General features: G+C 32.7%; 9 protein-coding genes across 9 annotated transcripts, besides 4 other annotated features; 7 read left to right on the plus strand and 2 right to left on the minus strand.

Moving 5' to 3' along the window:
* Positions 1 to 306: 306 nt before the first annotated feature.
* TVAGG3_0211490 (spectrin binding) lies at positions 307 to 1,723 on the plus strand (the record flags this gene model as incomplete). The annotated part of the gene is made up of 1 exon (XM_001315083.1): positions 317 to 1,723. The coding sequence occupies one exon, from the start codon at positions 317 to 319 to the stop codon at positions 1,721 to 1,723; it is 1,407 nt and encodes a 468-aa protein (XP_001315118.1).
* Positions 1,724 to 3,108: 1,385 nt separating this feature from the next.
* Positions 3,109 to 3,136: a terminal%2Cinverted (terminal inverted repeat of Mariner transposon ID:TVAGG3_0211500).
* Positions 3,109 to 4,412: a mobile genetic element.
* Positions 3,205 to 4,332, plus strand: TVAGG3_0211510 (Mariner transposase; the record flags this gene model as incomplete). The annotated part of the gene is made up of 1 exon (XM_051226659.1): positions 3,205 to 4,332. One exon carries the CDS (start codon positions 3,205 to 3,207, stop codon positions 4,330 to 4,332), a length of 1,128 nt encoding a protein of 375 aa, XP_051111645.1.
* Positions 4,385 to 4,412: a terminal%2Cinverted (terminal inverted repeat of Mariner transposon ID:TVAGG3_0211500).
* A 393-nt stretch (positions 4,413 to 4,805) lies between these two features.
* Positions 4,806 to 5,744, plus strand: TVAGG3_0211520 (cyclin-dependent kinase inhibitor 2C-related family; the record flags this gene model as incomplete). Its single annotated transcript, XM_001315085.1, has 1 exon — positions 4,806 to 5,744. The coding sequence occupies one exon, from the start codon at positions 4,806 to 4,808 to the stop codon at positions 5,742 to 5,744; it is 939 nt and encodes a 312-aa protein (XP_001315120.1).
* Positions 5,745 to 5,861: 117 nt separating this feature from the next.
* On the minus strand, positions 5,862 to 6,703 carry TVAGG3_0211530 (RNA-binding domain, RBD family-containing protein; the record flags this gene model as incomplete). Its single annotated transcript, XM_001315086.1, has 1 exon — positions 6,014 to 6,703. The coding sequence occupies one exon, from the start codon at positions 6,701 to 6,703 to the stop codon at positions 6,014 to 6,016; it is 690 nt and encodes a 229-aa protein (XP_001315121.1).
* Positions 6,704 to 7,486: 783 nt separating this feature from the next.
* On the plus strand, positions 7,487 to 8,446 carry TVAGG3_0211540 (uncharacterized protein; the record flags this gene model as incomplete). Its single annotated transcript, XM_001315087.2, has 1 exon — positions 7,491 to 8,363. One exon carries the CDS (start codon positions 7,491 to 7,493, stop codon positions 8,361 to 8,363), a length of 873 nt encoding a protein of 290 aa, XP_001315122.2.
* A 491-nt stretch (positions 8,447 to 8,937) lies between these two features.
* Positions 8,938 to 11,074, plus strand: TVAGG3_0211550 (DUF4550 domain-containing protein; the record flags this gene model as incomplete). The annotated part of the gene is made up of 1 exon (XM_001315088.1): positions 9,416 to 10,984. The coding sequence occupies one exon, from the start codon at positions 9,416 to 9,418 to the stop codon at positions 10,982 to 10,984; it is 1,569 nt and encodes a 522-aa protein (XP_001315123.1).
* A 179-nt stretch (positions 11,075 to 11,253) lies between these two features.
* TVAGG3_0211560 (uncharacterized protein) lies at positions 11,254 to 11,724 on the minus strand (the record flags this gene model as incomplete). Its single annotated transcript, XM_001315089.1, has 1 exon — positions 11,254 to 11,724. One exon carries the CDS (start codon positions 11,722 to 11,724, stop codon positions 11,254 to 11,256), a length of 471 nt encoding a protein of 156 aa, XP_001315124.1.
* A 916-nt stretch (positions 11,725 to 12,640) lies between these two features.
* On the plus strand, positions 12,641 to 12,877 carry TVAGG3_0211570 (N-acetylmuramoyl-l-alanine amidase family; the record flags this gene model as incomplete). Its single annotated transcript, XM_051226660.1, has 1 exon — positions 12,641 to 12,877. The coding sequence occupies one exon, from the start codon at positions 12,641 to 12,643 to the stop codon at positions 12,875 to 12,877; it is 237 nt and encodes a 78-aa protein (XP_051111646.1).
* Positions 12,878 to 14,246: 1,369 nt separating this feature from the next.
* Positions 14,247 to 16,680: part of a mobile genetic element that runs on past the window's edge.
* TVAGG3_0211590 (uncharacterized protein) lies at positions 15,714 to 16,613 on the plus strand (the record flags this gene model as incomplete). Its single annotated transcript, XM_051226661.1, has 1 exon — positions 15,714 to 16,613. The coding sequence occupies one exon, from the start codon at positions 15,714 to 15,716 to the stop codon at positions 16,611 to 16,613; it is 900 nt and encodes a 299-aa protein (XP_051111647.1).

Below are 16,680 nucleotides of genomic sequence, written 5' to 3' on the forward strand. Positions count from 1 at the left end.
ATCAAGTTGGCTATGGAATTTATATGACAAGAAAATGCTTATTCTTATACTAAAAATTAGTTCTTTCAAACAAATTCGATTTCCATTTCAATATTCAGATATTTATTGAGTTTGCATCATTTGTTAAATTATATTCTACCGGCAAAATACTGTTTGATATATTTCAAGGCTTAAATGCTTTATTTTACTTTGATGAAAATTCTTTTATGGCAAAATTCTCAAGTCTACATGAAATTTATTAAACAATGCTAAAATTAAAGCTATTTCTCCATGAAAATGCGAAGTACCTATCAAAAAACAAAATAACGAACATTCAATGACTTGGTCCCAATCGGCGTTTCGAAAGATCTCTCTTGAATCAAGAACTACGCCTGTTAATGTTGGTCCAGGCAGCTACAATACATCAACAAATTTTTCTAAAATTCGAACAGTTCGTAAGATTTCTCAACCTCAAAGTAGAGATTTTTACAATAGACCTGATCTAGTGACACCAGGACCAGGTGCATACAACATAGAACCGACTACAACGCAATCTCGACCTGTCAGTTCTTTCTTTAAATCAAGAGTTCGAAGAGACGTTTATTCAGTTGATTCAACAAATCCATCTCCTGCAGAATACTCACGCCAACAGGAATGGGGCAAGAAGCAGACAATATATTCGCAAGTACATCATCCAAGACAAAGAAAATATCAACCTCACATACCAGATAACGCAAATTATCTTGATGAACAAGGTAGATTAGTTAGACGTAACGCACCGAAGCGAACGGAAGCAGATATTGGTCCAGGTACATATGAAACTGCCACACAATCACAAATTCGACCTTCAACAATCAATGCAAGCAAAAGAAACCACAATATCTTCATGACTAAAAGAGCAAACACCCCTGCACCTGCCCAATACTCTCCAGCTGATGTAAACTATAAAATTCCGATTAAAATCAAAGGAGAAAATAAAAGCAATTCTAAAACCCCAGAAATCAATCAAAGTATCGGTCTCTACTTTACAACTAAAATTCCGCGTTCTCAATCCCCTATTTTCCGTACAAAAGTTGCTCGAGATTCATATACTTCATTATCAGATACTCCTGGACCAGGAGCATATACTATCAATCAAGAACCACAACATACTCTTCAAAAAACAGATCTTGGTGAACGAGAAGTCGTATTTGGTTCTACTTCCGTCAGATTTGACAATCCAAGCACAGATGTACCAGGACCAGGCGCATATACCCCTCAGAATATTAAACCTAAGTCACGTGGCCCAGCATCTGTCCTTCAAAATCGTGCTCCTAACAAAGAATTATTTCCAGGCCAAGAAGGACCCTCTCCAGGCGACTACAATATACCAGATCCTAACAAACAGAAACCTCAGAAGAGCCCTGCCTTCCAAAGCAAGGAAATTCGAATGGGTTCAGATTCTAATGATGTACCAGGGCCAGGTGAGTATGATCTTGACTTCCCTGTTGAAGAAAGAGAAACAAGGATATTCGCTACGAGGTATGACAACACTGGCGACTGGATAAAGACAACAATGACAGATGCTCCTTCTCCAGAAGGATATACGATCAACAGGGACATGAAAGGACCGAGATACTCTATCTCAAGGTCGGATCGATTCAGGAAAAACTCAAAGAAAACAGGACTTGGTCCTGGTCAATACAATCTTGACACTCCTTTCCTCAAACAGTCATTTAACTCTGCTGTTCCAAAGTTATATTAAATATTTATTTGTATTTTGTTTGTATTACGAAATCAAAAAAATGCTTTTTTTTTGAGAATTTGAGAGATTTCATATTCATATAATTATAACATTATGATGCTTATTCATATTTTATGTTGGAAAAAGAAATTCAATGAGAAATTTTATTGGAAAAATGTCAAAGAAAATATAAGAATTTTTAATAGTAAATCTAGTATTATTATATATACATGGAAAAATAATACAAAAAGTGACATTGAAAATTTTGAGAAAAAATCCATTGAAAAATCATTTTTCTTAAAAATGTTTAAGAACAAGGACTCGAGAATGAGTTATGAAGAGCTCATGAAAAAGTACAAAGATTATGATGATATTTTTACTCCAATATTTCGCCTAAAAGTAACTAAAGATGAAGAAATCCAAGAAATTTATCAAAATTTCAAAAAGCGCTTACTTGACACAGAAATTTGTACTCCAGTTAATGTATATTTCCTTGTTACGAATGCTTTTAAATATAATAACAGATTTTTGCGATCATACATGAAATTGTTAAAGATTGTTTATGAAGAGTTTCAAATCAATCCAGAACCATACATTTCTCCTGTTTTATATTATTTCTTTTATCAAGATTATGGATTGCCAGTAGGCGCAGTCAACCAAGCACTATTCAAATCATACAAAGAAAAAAATTACACGATTGATATTCATGCAGAAAACACAATTCATAGAGCAATTATGGATGATGACATAAAATCATTAATTTCATTCACAGAAACACCTGGTTTTGAAGTAGATCAACTTTTCAAAAGTGATTTATATCCATATTACCGTGACGGATTAACGCTATTAGAATTATGTTGTTATCATGGTGCTGTAAGTTGCTTTAAATACCTATATCAAGAGTTAAAAGCACAAATTACTACTACATGCCTTGAATTATCATTTTTGGGCGGAAATCCTGACATAATGGGCGAATGCTTGAAGCTAAAGAAATCAAACCAAAGATGCCTAACATTTGCAATTATTTCACATAATATTGATTTTGTTACATTTTTGCTGAATGAAAATATATATCTTAGTGTTGATTTATTCGAATTAGCTTTCTATCATAATATTCCAGCATTTTTTGCATACCTTGATATGACACAAAATCTCAACCATTGTTTTATTTATTCTCCTCTTTTCTTCATGCCTAACCTTGTTGAATATTTAATCTCACTTGGTGCGGACATTAATGCAAAAAGTAGTGATGGAGAAACAGCTCTTCATAATTCATGCAATTATGTGAGCAAACAAATGTTCGATATTCTTATATCCAATCATGCAGATATCACAGTAACAAATAGGAATGGAGATTCTGTACTTCATAGAGCAGCATGGAATAATAGAATCGATATTATGAAATATAGGGTGTCCAAAGGTGCGTTTAGCACAGCGCTCTATATGAGACTATTAAAGGAGATATATGCTGATTATAAATATATAATAAAAAATATGAATATATGTATATGATGAGTAAGTTGTATTTTGGCGCCATGCCGGGATATAAAATGAATTTTGAGACAAGAGGCGGTTTCGCGGGAAATTTTGGCGGGATTTTTTTCATTTTTTTAATGAATCATAAAGAAAACATCCTCGCTCTTGCAAAAAAATGCAAAGACTGTAAAAAAATCTACGAGACATTGGTAAAATGCTTCGGTATGGATGCTCCTAGCTATTCCACTGTAACGTATCATGTTAGGATGTATCACTTCATGAACAAAAAGGCGCCCATCATAAAAATTGACAAAAAATCGCCGGATCAAAGAAAAATCAAAGCAATTCTTCAAGCGCTAGATGAAGACCCAAGAGCATCACTCAGAAGGATAGAGGAGATGACAAAGATACCACGTACAACAGTCAGTTATTATCTGCACAATTATTTGAACTACAAACTAGCGTATACACGTTGGGTTCCGCACAACCTTAATTCAGTTCAAAAAAAATCTAGAGTCCAATCTTCGAAAGAGCTCCTCTCTATATTGGGTGCGTATCAATCCAAGAAGTTTCGCTTTTTAGTAACAGGGGACGAGTCTTGGTTTCAATATGCAACAGAAGCCAAAATCATGTGGATCCCGAAGGATGAAAATCCGCAAACATTCCCGAAGAAAAAAATTGACACACCAATGATGATGTTGTCGGTTTTTTGGGGCGTGAATGGCATCATCGCAATTGATATTCTTCAAAAACCTAATACGATGAATGCTCAGTATCTAATTGACAATGTTCTTACTCAAATTATCAATTCTGATGAGTTTGAGAAATCCAAACAACAAAAACAAAAGTTTGCAATTCATTTTGATAATTCAAGAGTTCACAAAAGTCATAAGGTAATGAATTACTTGGTGGAAAACAATGTCAAAGTTGTTCCAAACCCAATTTATTCACCTGATATTGCACCCTCTGACTTTTATTTATTCGGCACGCTAAAAAAGAGAGCTGAAGGACGCGAATTCGCGAGTCCAGATGATCTTGAAAATTTTGTAAGAGAGCAATTTGAGCAATTTTCTCATGATGATTTAAAGCGTATCTTTCAAGCCTGGATCGATCGCTGCGAACGCGTGATTGAATCCAATGGTGATTATATTTAAATAAACTTTATATATATGTAACTTGTTTATTTCTATTCGCAGTATTCAGGTTTGTGCTAAACACACCTTTGGACACCCTATATCTTGTTTCACACGGAATTAATGTAAATATAAGAAATAAAAATGGTAATACACCTCTTCATATATGTGCAGAAGCATCAAGAAAATCCATTGATGCAGCAAAATTCCTTCTTTCATGTGGTGCAGAAATAGATGCGAAAAATAAAGAAGATAAAATCCCTTTTCACCTTGCATCTCTTCTAAATCATAAAGAGTTTGCAGAATTCCTTCTTTTAAACGGCGCAGAGATAGATTCAAGAGATGAAGATGGAAATTCAGCTCTCCATTTAGCTGTATCTAGGAATAGCATTGAAACAGTGGAATATCTAATTTCAGCAGGAGCAAATATTAATTCGGAGAATAGAAGCGGAGAATTCCCAATACATATTGCCGCACAATCAAAATTGTTACAAATGACCGAACTTCTTGTTACAAAAGGAGCAAATATCAAACAATTAGATAAACAAGGACTTTCAGTTCTGCACATTGCAGCAAATAAAGGCAGTATAGATCTCTGTAAATATTTTATTTCCCTTGGATTTGATATTAATGCAAAGGATCTTAATGGAAAAACACCAATACATTATGCAACACAATGCCATGCAGCAGAAAATTTATTGGAATATCTTTTATCAGAGGGTGCTGATGTAAATTCACAAGATAATGATAATCAAACTCCTCTTCATTATTCAGCACAGGTGAATAATTCAGATGTAGCTCAACTTCTTCTTCAAAATGGTGCAAATATTGAAGCAAAAGATAAAACTGGAAAAACAGCACTTGCCATAGCTGCGGAATTAAATTTAGTAGAAATAGCAGAATTTCTTATTTCTCATGGTGCAAATATCAATACACAAGATAATGATAATAAAACACCTCTTCATTATATAGCAGAAATGGAATGTTCATGTGTAGCTCAGCTTCGCTTTCCACTTGGCGCAAATCTTGAAGCAAAAGACAATGCTGGAAAAATACTTATTCGTTATTCAACAATTGCGCTCAAAGCCATTTGGATAGAACTCCTTATACAACATGGCGCAAACATCGAAGCCAAAGACAACACTGGAAAAACAGCACTCTGTTTGGCTGCAAAACATAGTTCATTTAAAATAGTTGAAATTCTTATTTCTTATGGTGCAAATGTCAATACACAAGATATTGATAATAATACACCTCTTCATTATGCAGTAAATTATCCAGATATTCGAAAAGTACAGCTTCTTATTCAACATGGTGCTAATGTCAATGCAAAAGACAGCACTGGAAAAACACCTCTTCAATGCGCCATTAAAAATAATCAGAGACTAATGATTCAGCTTCTTCGTGAAAACGGAGCAATTGATGAATCTTAAATATGATCGAGGAAAAGATATTCTTTGTAGTCAATAACTTTGCATTTCAATAAATAAAACCAAATGCATTTATAAATAAACAAATAAAATGTACATTACCGATATTAGTTCTGCTTTATTTTTTTGAATTATCAAATATTTTTTTCATGTGATTCGAATTTGATAATTTACTCATTTCATTTATGAATGCTTATCACAACTAAGTAATAATGATATATTATTCGATTAGAAAAATAAAAAATTATTATTATTTTTTTAAATTTTATTTTTTATGGCCAAGCAAATTCACGTGGACATCTAAAAACTTTAGGCATTCTCCCGTTCCATTCTTTGAATGTGGATTCAACAGCTTTGTGCATAAATTTAATGTTCTCAAATTCTGCAATCAGTTTTCCTTTTGTTTGACAGTACCTCACAATATGTCCAAATTTCTCTAGTACGGCCACAAATTCTGATGGCGGAGTATTATAAGGAAGATTGCTAACAATAGCGCTATTTCTTGTATTAAGAAGATCTGGATGTTCAACTTCAACAGCAGGCTTGACTTCAACAGGCTTTGGTTTGACAACTGTGATAATTTTTGGCTTTGGTGGTGGAAGAACGGCAATTGGCTCTAGTAATGGGTTAATATGAATGGTATGATATGAAATCATTATTGATACTTCGCTTATAACGCAGGAGAAAGCTTCATCCAGAATAAGTTTTTTCGATGTTTGTTCAATTTCACTTTGGACATGGACAAAGAGTCTTGAACCAATAGTATTTCCAGAATATTTGAGAATCTTTCGCTTTCCAGATGGAATGTATCGAGAATAATCAGAAACGTATGATTTTGGTTGTTCAATTCCCTGGAAAATAATGAGACGAGCACCGTCTATATATGCGTTTCCAATTTCCTTTGCATTGCTATGAAGTGACTCATAGTATTCCACAAGAAAAGTCACAAGATTTGTATCCATAAATTTTGACATCGACAAGAGCTACTTTTTAACTATTCTTCTAATTTTTGAGTTTTCACTTGAAAATAAAAGTAAATCTTGAATATGGCAGAACAATTCGACATTCTTCGTAACTTGATTGAAGAACAAATGATTTAAGACCATGCAAAGTAGAATATGCTTATATAACTAAAATATATTACGGTCATGGTACTGATCAATGCAGATTGTCAAAATCGAAGATTTTTGATTTAAATTTTAGAAAATATAAGCCTCTATTATAAATAAATTACTGTTAAATCATATGGAAATTTGATTTATGAATATAACTAGATTCAATGCATGCCATTTTATGAAAATTCATGAAAATAATGTTTATTTTCGTCAATAAACATGAAAGAACTTAATATCATCCGCATGAAAATGAGAGATTTCATATAGATCATGAAAGATATATGGTTTTAGATTTTCTTGATATTTCTACAATAATTGATTTGGCAAGTGATTCCAATATATATAAACCATGCGGAATATATTTATTGATGACAATTCTCTATATCTCTGCTTTTCGAATTGAAAAAAGATTCGATTCTTAGGAAACCTCTTCGATTTTTCAAAAAATCTTCACTTTAACCATAATAAAACAATATACATTTTACTCATCATTCAATAGATAAAATACTCACAAAATATTGAAAGAAGACTATGATTTTACTCTTTCAAATTTTACGAAAATTTTCCCATTCAATTCAGAAAAATTTGAGAGAAATGAGCAACTATATTTGAGAACGTATTTCACGGTATTCAAATGATATCATTTTTACTTATCATGCTTCGTCAGATCAGCAAGATAAAGAAGAGATTCAGAACAGTCGATGGCGCTGATGTCTCACTCGTCCGCGTAATTGGTAACGCTGATACAAAGGACTATGACCCATTTTTAATGCTTGATGCTTTCGATTCTACAAATCCACGTGATTACCTGGCAGGATTTCCAATGCATCCACACCGTGGCATGGAAACAATTACATACCTAATTGAAGGCGAGATAGAACACCAAGACTCACTTGGCAACAAAGGTGTAATTCATGGTGGAGAAGCACAATGGATGACAGCTGGTAGCGGAATTGTTCATCAGGAAATGCCAGCAGCAGCTCCACGTATGCTTGGTGCCCAAATTTGGCTCAATCTTCCAAAAGTTAACAAAATGGTAGATCCAGCCTATGGAGATATAAAGAAGAACGATATGCCAGTAGTCCAAATTCCAGGCGGAGAACTCAAGATCATTGCAGGAAAGTTTGGCAATGTTACTGGCGCTTTCAAACCAAAATACGTTCAGGCAAATTACTTCGATATCAAATTAAATCCAAACGCCGAATTCGAATTAGATACTGATCCAAATTACAATCTTTTCGCTTACTTATTTGAAGGATCTGCTGACTTTTCTGGAGATCATAAAGGTTCTCCAGTTGCAGAGAAGCAGGCAGTTCTTTTCACAAAGGGAGACAAGCTTTCCATCAAAGCTGGCAACAATGGCGTCAGAATGATCGTATTAAGCGCTCCATCTCTCCACGAACCAGTTGCTTGGGGAGGCCCAATCGTTATGAATACAATGGATGAACTCTATGCAACATACGAAGAACTTGATAATGACACATTCCTCAAACACAAGAAGAACTAAAGATTCAAACAAAATATTACTCAAAGAAGTCCTCAACAATCTCATGTGAATTCAAGATATCCAATTCTGCATGAGGATTTAATCATGAAGTTTGTTTTTTACATTTAATAAACATTTTGGATTTCAAAAAATCAATTTTATTTATTTTGGATCTTACATTTTAGAGGTATACATATAAGTTAACAGATTAAGAATAATAATTAACCAACCAATTAGAAAATTTTTATTCGATTATTGAATTTAATAATTTTCATAGTAACTACATGAAATTTCTAAAGTATGGAATATAGCTAACATACCTAGAATAGCTGTGAAAAAACAATAGCAAAATCATTCAATTTGTAAAAATGATAGTTTAGAAGATAATGAATCAATAGATATCACCAATTACACACAGCCTTTTAACATTCATATCTCATTATGCCAAAATCCTACGAAATTGACGAATTTTCCATCAATGTGAATAGCAAAATTTTATATCGAAGAAATCCATTTGCTATTCTGGTCAATAATTATTAATTTTATATTAAAATCCTGCGCTTCCGACTCTAACGTATATTTTTTTTGTGAAGACGCCACCTAAAACTCAACGCGCTAAAGCAGCGCCACAAGTAATTCCTACGGCTGTCTTCACATTCAAGATAGAATGGGCTGTGCAGCCCGAAACAAACGTCAGTAATTCATTTAAACTTCAATTACCACCACAATTTGGAAATAAAAATAGCGTTTTAAAGTTCGCGATTAATTCAAATGAAGGAACATCTACATTAACATCAAATTTGTCACTTACAGAGCCGATCGTACAGCAAATTCTATCACAGCCTTTCTTATTTAAATTATCTATACCAGATGAAATACCAGTTCCAACAAATCCGAAGGCACATTCGAAAGCAAGCCGATCAGTGGACAAATTCATCGAAGGATTTCTCCAAATAGACGGTCATAACTTATGTTATGCAGATAATCTTGAAACATCATATACATGTCATCCTGGTGCATTCGCAAAACTCACATTTACAGTTTCTGTTCAAGAACCATTAATTAATCAACAAATGATACGCCAAAATAAGCCAATATTCATAAAACTCATCAAAGTAGAAAATATGCCAAGTAGTCCCACATCATTTACCGAACTAACCAATTTATATGCTCCAGTTTACTTTAAATGCATATGTAACGGCGAAACAAATTATATTGCTCCACAAATGCATCAAACAAACCATTCTCTCAATGCCGTTATCATCAAAATGCCTAGAATGCAACTAGATTTAACATTCGAAGTACATGATCGCGATAAAATACTTCCCGAAACTCAATATTACATTGGAAACAGTTTTATTGAGCCATTCGTACCAGTAGCAAAGCGGAAAGGCCTATTCCTAGATACAGACGAAATAATTAAACCCAATCCAGCCATCCCAAACCCTTATGGTGGCTGCAATTTCAAAGTTTTGCCAGAAAGAAGATCAAGAGCTCCTGTTTTACCGATAATCAACCACAAGAGCCCAATACAAGCTGGAAATTTCCATGCATCTCTGACAGACCTTTCGTTCATGACATACGATCCTTACTCTTCTTTGCCTCCTCTGCCGGAAGATCAAATTAATTTAAACCAAAAACCGGTAACTCCCATAAGAACTCCTGGTAAAAAGAAGGATTTGTTCGAACAATCAGAGACAAACGAAACAGAGTATTACAGATGGATTTTGGTCTCAAAAAGAGATAATCAATCGGAAAATTTCGCCAAAATGCTTCATTGTTTGATCAATGAGCATCATAAATTAGTCCTCAATGAATCTAGCGAGTCTGTGATACAAACATTTACTTATACAACGAGTACAAAAAGAAATTTAGATGTAATTACCGGATTCCACCTGATAGGGCCAAATGAACACATGATTATTGCTGAGTCACGTGTACAGACTCCAAATCAATCGTTTTCAAAGCTTTTACAGTTTTTCCAAACTCGACCTCCTCTTAGCGTCAAAATGTTTTACAACAAGGCAAATAAATTCCCATCACCAAGAGAATATGCCTGTCTAAGCACTATTTTCCAAACAATTGAAATTCCTGTGAATATTCTTGAATTTGTAAAAGTTGAAGCTCTGTACTTCCACTCTTCAGTTATTCATGTTTTGTATGATGTTGTGCAGAAATTAACTGCTATTCTTCAATCACAAGACTTTGAATACATAAATGCAAACGATTTGTATCCTTCAGTTTCGCAATTGAACCAACTGATATCACAGGCACAATCCTTACCTTCTTTCATGACAAAGAAAGCGAAAACTGTGACAAACCAAGTTCCGAAGATTATCCAGAAATCTAGTGCTAGATCTCAGTCGGCAATGACCAAACCACATCTTAATGCATTCCTTGAAAACAGGCCTCGCTTTGTTTCGTTTGCAAAACCCGTTATAAACAACGCCAGACCTCCAAACAAGAGAATTGGAGTTTCTCACAATGGAGAAGAAGAACTTTGGCTTGTAGATGATCCAGAGACACTTAAAGAGGAAGGATGGGAGATAGAGATCATCAAAAGACCTGCTTCGACTCGAGTGAATCGAGCCAAAACACAAATCTCACGAAAGAATAATAAGATATTGCAAAAAACAATATGAATTTTAAGATATTCTTGTTATATTTATATTATTTTTCATGAATAAATTTTTTTGTTTCTTTTTGTTCATATATTAATAGTGTATTGCTACCACGGACATAACTAAGTAAATCACTATTTTGTGATACATAAGATGAACATTAGAAGATACTTTCTAAATTTCTAGTATGTATGTGTGACAAATAATCCATAAGAGGGAAAGACTTATAAATATTCAAAAACAATGCTCTATATATTTTTATTCGAAGTGAAAAAAAGTTTGTTCACTTTTCAGGTACAAGCCCAAGAACTTCGTCTAGTTCTTCTGATAAGTTCTTCCAAGTAGTCGTTATTTTTTTCGACCTTCCTGTGCTTTGCAAATTTTTCGAGAGCCGAAAACATAGTTGGCTTAAGATATTTTTCACGGAAATGAACCCATGAATTGCTTTCTTCTTGACCATATGCTGGGAAACAAGGACGTTCCCATGTTCTCTCTGAATATGGAACCCAATTCTTTTCTTCTTCAGATAAATGTAAGTCCTCTCGAACAATGCCCCAGTTCTTGCGGGGCTTTAATTTAAAGATAGAAGGATCGCAACGATGACGTAGACACCAGTCAGCTGTATGTCCACCATATGGACAATTCTTTTCTTCTTCAATTAAATGTAAGTCTTCTCGAACAATGGCCCAATTCCTGCTTTGTCTTGGTACGATTTGCTTTCTAAGTTTACAAAGACTTAAGGCTGAAAAAACAAAAAACATTATATATTTAATTATCAGATTTTTTATTGAAATTTTTGTATTAATTCTGACAAAATTGTTTATTATTAGTTTACAATTAATAAATAGACAATCTTCTTCAATTGTCATTTTTGTCAAATGACGGTGTAAAAAAAGCTTATAAAGATCAATATTTACCGACTGAATTGTTAAACAATTAAATGCATTATTGAAATACTATGAAATTACTACGATTTAAATCTCTATAAGATCTTTTTTCTAAGTAGTATATGAGGAAGGGTTGTGTGACTTCTTTTGTATCATCTATATATAGACGAAGTATTAAAATATATTTATTAAAAAATTAACATTAATTTTAAAATAATTTATTTTTTTATCTTTTATAAAAGAAGCTATATATAGATGATGTCAGCTATTCCACGATTAATTAAACATTGTTTAAATTTATGAAATCAATAAAGTCATAATCAAAGACCTCATAAACGAGAAAAAGAAATTGAAATTAATGATTATTTGAATTTATGATATCAATTATTTGATTTATTCTTTCTTCAATCTCTTCTATTCTTTTTGTTAAATCATCTATTTTCATTAATGAGGTGATTCTTGATTGAGGAATAGATTTCAAACTAACCACCCCCTTTATTTTTGAAATTTTGAATCCATCAACTTTAAACATTTTATTCAATTTACATGTTGTCAATTCTTCAAATAATTTTTTATTATTAGCATAATAGTCATTAAATTCTTCAACAGATGAAAAAATTTTTATTTCAGTAATTGGTTTAACAACGTTTATTTTTTGTTGAACATTTTCACTTTCATTTATTTCTTCCTCCTCTGTTTCATTCATTTTTAAAATCGGTTTCATTTATCATTAAATAAAAATTAGAATATAAGTGATGAAATATATTTTTTAATTAATATTAAATCAGAAATGGCTGCAGGATTCTTTAAAAAATTATGGGATGGAATTAAGAAAGCTGCGGGTTGGGTTCATAAAAATATTATTAAACCCGTTGCAAACTTTTTGGCACCAGTAGCGAAAACGGCAGGAACTATCATAGGTGGAGTATTAGGTACTAAAGCAGGTAATCCAGCGATGGGAGCACAAGCAGGTAACGCAATTGGTGGAATAGCTGAAGGAATACTTAATAAAATAGGAGGTAGATAGTGGAAAAATAAATATTATTTTTATCTTAGTATCGGTTGAAGTCTTTGATAAACTTTTTCTCCTTTATTTAATATTTCTCTTATTGGGGCGGCTTTTGGCGTTATTGATTCAGCAATGTCACTAATTGCTTCTTTATTCTTAAATATCCAATTTGCTCCCTTCTTCATTGTTTCCCAAACTTTATGCGCTCCTCTTTTTACTTTATCCCACAGTTTCTTAAATATACCTGCAGCCATAGTTGATTATTTCATTAAAATTAAAAATTCATTTTCATCTTTTAATTTTGATTTTTTATTTATTAATAAATGACGACTAACTATTTGGTGCCAAACACTAAACCGATTAATGGAAATGTGTTTCATTCATTCGAAAAGATAAATGAAATATTCGCAAAGAATGACGGTAGAAGATATTATAGAGAACTTGAAAGTTCATGCTATGACTCTGATGCTCCATATTTTGATGATAAACAAACTCATTTAAGAATTACAAATCCGGCTCATGATGTGAACCAATTAGGTGACACATATATTAAACGCAAAGTTAAAGCAACTCTAGTTTCAAATAAAGCTTTCACATGTGATGCCGCTTTTAAATGCATGCGTTTATTCGTTGGTTACAAATCATCAAATCAAAGCTTTAAACAATTAGAAGTAGAAACCGAAAGAGGTGATGCCGGTTATCTTCAGATGGATTGCGCTCGTGAATCTTTCGCATTTGCAACATATAAACCAAAATCAGAAAGGAAAGTTAAAAAGTTTGTTCATTCGTTATATAATAATGTTCAAAAATATGATAACTCAGTATGTGGTAAATATATTGACCCTTCAGAAGTTTTCAAGAAAGCAAATGAAGAAGTTGATATCACTTTTGATATGATTATTCCGGTAAATGATTTGTTAGCATTTCAGGCGTTCGATGATTATCCTAAATCATTTGGTGATATCATTCTTAAATATTATGTTTTCAGGGATACTTTAGTATTTTGTCAGGTTGACCCGTTAAGAGTTGCTGATTTACAAAATTACGTTTATGAAAAGATAACTGATGAAAATTATGAAAAGATTATGAATCATGTTTATAAATATGATCGCAAATTCCAACAAATCGGACTTCCTGCCAAATTAATTACAAGCTTAGCCGCTACATCTGCTGACGCAACAGTTGATGACGTTATTATTTCATGCACAAAGATGGAAGTTTTAGAGGATAAATGCATTACACCAGGATACGGTTTAATTGAAGAATCAGTTAAAGCAATACCCGTTTATTCAGTAAGGAAGATCCATTCATGATTCCAGCTCAACATATTGACGTTCGTTCACTAAATGGAGGTTGCATCACTCCTGAAGGTATCAGCTCAGATTTCTCATACGCTCTTCATAATGTTACAGATGTTGTGTTAACATTTCCGAAGAATGCAATGCAAAGAACGGTTTTAGAAAATCCAATGCTTCGAGGTCTTCAGGTCACTATAGATTCCAGAAACTTCCCCGATCAAGCGATGACCACAGTGGGCGACATATTCTTTACACGTATGCTTCAAGCTTCTGATTTAGATGGAGTGAATGAATGCACGGAAGAATACGAGGACTCATTAACTAGACCACTGAATGATGATAATGGCACGCCATTAGCTAGAACATGGAAAGACCAAACTTCATTCTTATGCACTATTCCAGTTCAACGTGATGGAGCGGGTATATTCTTTGATGGATTAGAAACTTTCAACTCACAAGTTACAGTACAAGTGAAAGCTTATCCAATCATTCAGGGTGAAAATGACACTTACTGTTCAAAGGTGACAAATCCTCCTCAGGTTTGGTTTACTAGGACTACGTATTGGACATGGACACCGGATGAAGGTTTGAAATATCATCCAACAGGTACACCACCACAGTATAGAAGTTCATATGATGAAATATTGATGAATAGAAATGTTTAAAATTATAAATTTATTTTTGATTAAATGGATTTAAATTCATCCACCCCTTATGAAGAATTAGCAGGAGTATATAATACATACGTAGATGATATGATTAATGAAGCATTGAGTGATAATAGAAATGCTCTATCTAAGGAAAATTAATGAAAATTCCATATTCTGAATGTTACTTAAATTCAATCACTGCAGCAATTGGTAAACAAAATAAAGGTAAAACATTAACGATATTAAAACAAATTATCATTATTGCTAACACTTCCCCCTATTCACATGTGTTAATTTATATCAACCGTTCAGGTTCACCTTCAGATGATACATTTGAATCTTTAAAGCATTTAATCAAAATTCCAATTATTTATTTATCACAAGAAGAAGCAGAAGATTATTTAAAAAACTTTTTAATGTATAAAGAATTATATAATACAATCAAGAAGCAAGGATTAGAGGATAAAATTATTGATAAACAACGGGATGAATTATTTGAAACACTTTCCATTTCAAATTTTGATAAAGAATTTTTGCATTCACTCATTTTTCTAGATGATGCCGTGAAATCAAAACTAATAACTAATGAGAAATCATATTTTAATCAGTTATTAACTCAATGTCGACACATTCAGTGTTCATTCTTTATGGCTGTTCAATATTTCAAAGCATTAAGCACAAACATTAAATCAAACCTGTCCACCCTTTTCATTTTCAGTGGTTTTAGTCGTCAACAGTTGAACGTTATGCTTTATCACGTGAATCTACCAATGAGCATTAATGAACTTTACACACAATATCAGCAATTAGGTGAACATGGAAAAATAATAGTTGATTTAAATAAAGGTTCCATTAAATTTGATTAACTTTTTATAATTAATTTTTATTTTTTATTTATAATTAAACATGACAGAAATAGCAAATCTTCTACAGGTTCCATTAAAACAAGGGACAAACAAAAAGGGTGCATATAATAGAACTATGAAAGTTCCAGACGGAATGAAAGAATTAGTCCACATTGTTGCCGGTCTTCAAAAGGATGTTAAACAAATGAGAAACGTTTTAACATTACCAGAAGCTCAAGCATATGCCAAACGTCATGGACCAAATTGGGAAGCACACGAAACAGACATTACGGGTCCAAATGGAAAACCTGATGGTATAAAAGAAGTTTTCGTTACTGATGGTCAAGGAAATATTAAAGTCATAAATGGGTATAAATTAACAATGACGGATTATCCTAAACGTAAAGCATATAATGAACATTATCCTATAAAATTTGATGAAAATGGAAAAGCTGTTAAACAATACATTAGAGAAGGTGAAAATGGTCCAATTAATTCATACCGTCATAATCCATATTCTTATTTCAATGAAGAATTAAATGCTATTGAAGAGGGACCGGATGGATTACCACGATATTCTAACCAGTTTGATGGTCAATATGCAAATATTAGACCTGAAATTCCAGCTAAGAAATTCTTTAAAGTTGCTTTATTCGATCCAGTGTTCAATGAACAGAAAGAAGCAATGAAAGCAGAATTTAAACCAATTCAAGTGGCAAGAATTTCTTCATCTTCACTTTCAGAAGCGTTCAAGGAATTGATAAAGAAACCACTTTATTCTCAACAAGGTTATAACTTTGATTTAATTAAAGAAAGTGATAAACGTAAATTAGAAAAATCAGATGGTTTTAAGAATGCATGTAATGAAATGATTAAAGATATTGTAAATGATAAAATAAGACTGGAAGAAACTCAAATCATTATCAATAACATAATTGGTGCAGTTACAAAGAAAGTATAAGCAAACAAGGATGAACCTTGGAATATTACCGTAACAACTAAATAAAACTTTAAATATATTTTTCTTT

This window comes from Trichomonas vaginalis, chromosome IV, assembly GCF_026262505.1.
Source record: "Trichomonas vaginalis G3 chromosome IV, whole genome shotgun sequence".
NCBI lineage: Eukaryota > Parabasalia > Trichomonadida > Trichomonadidae > Trichomonas > Trichomonas vaginalis.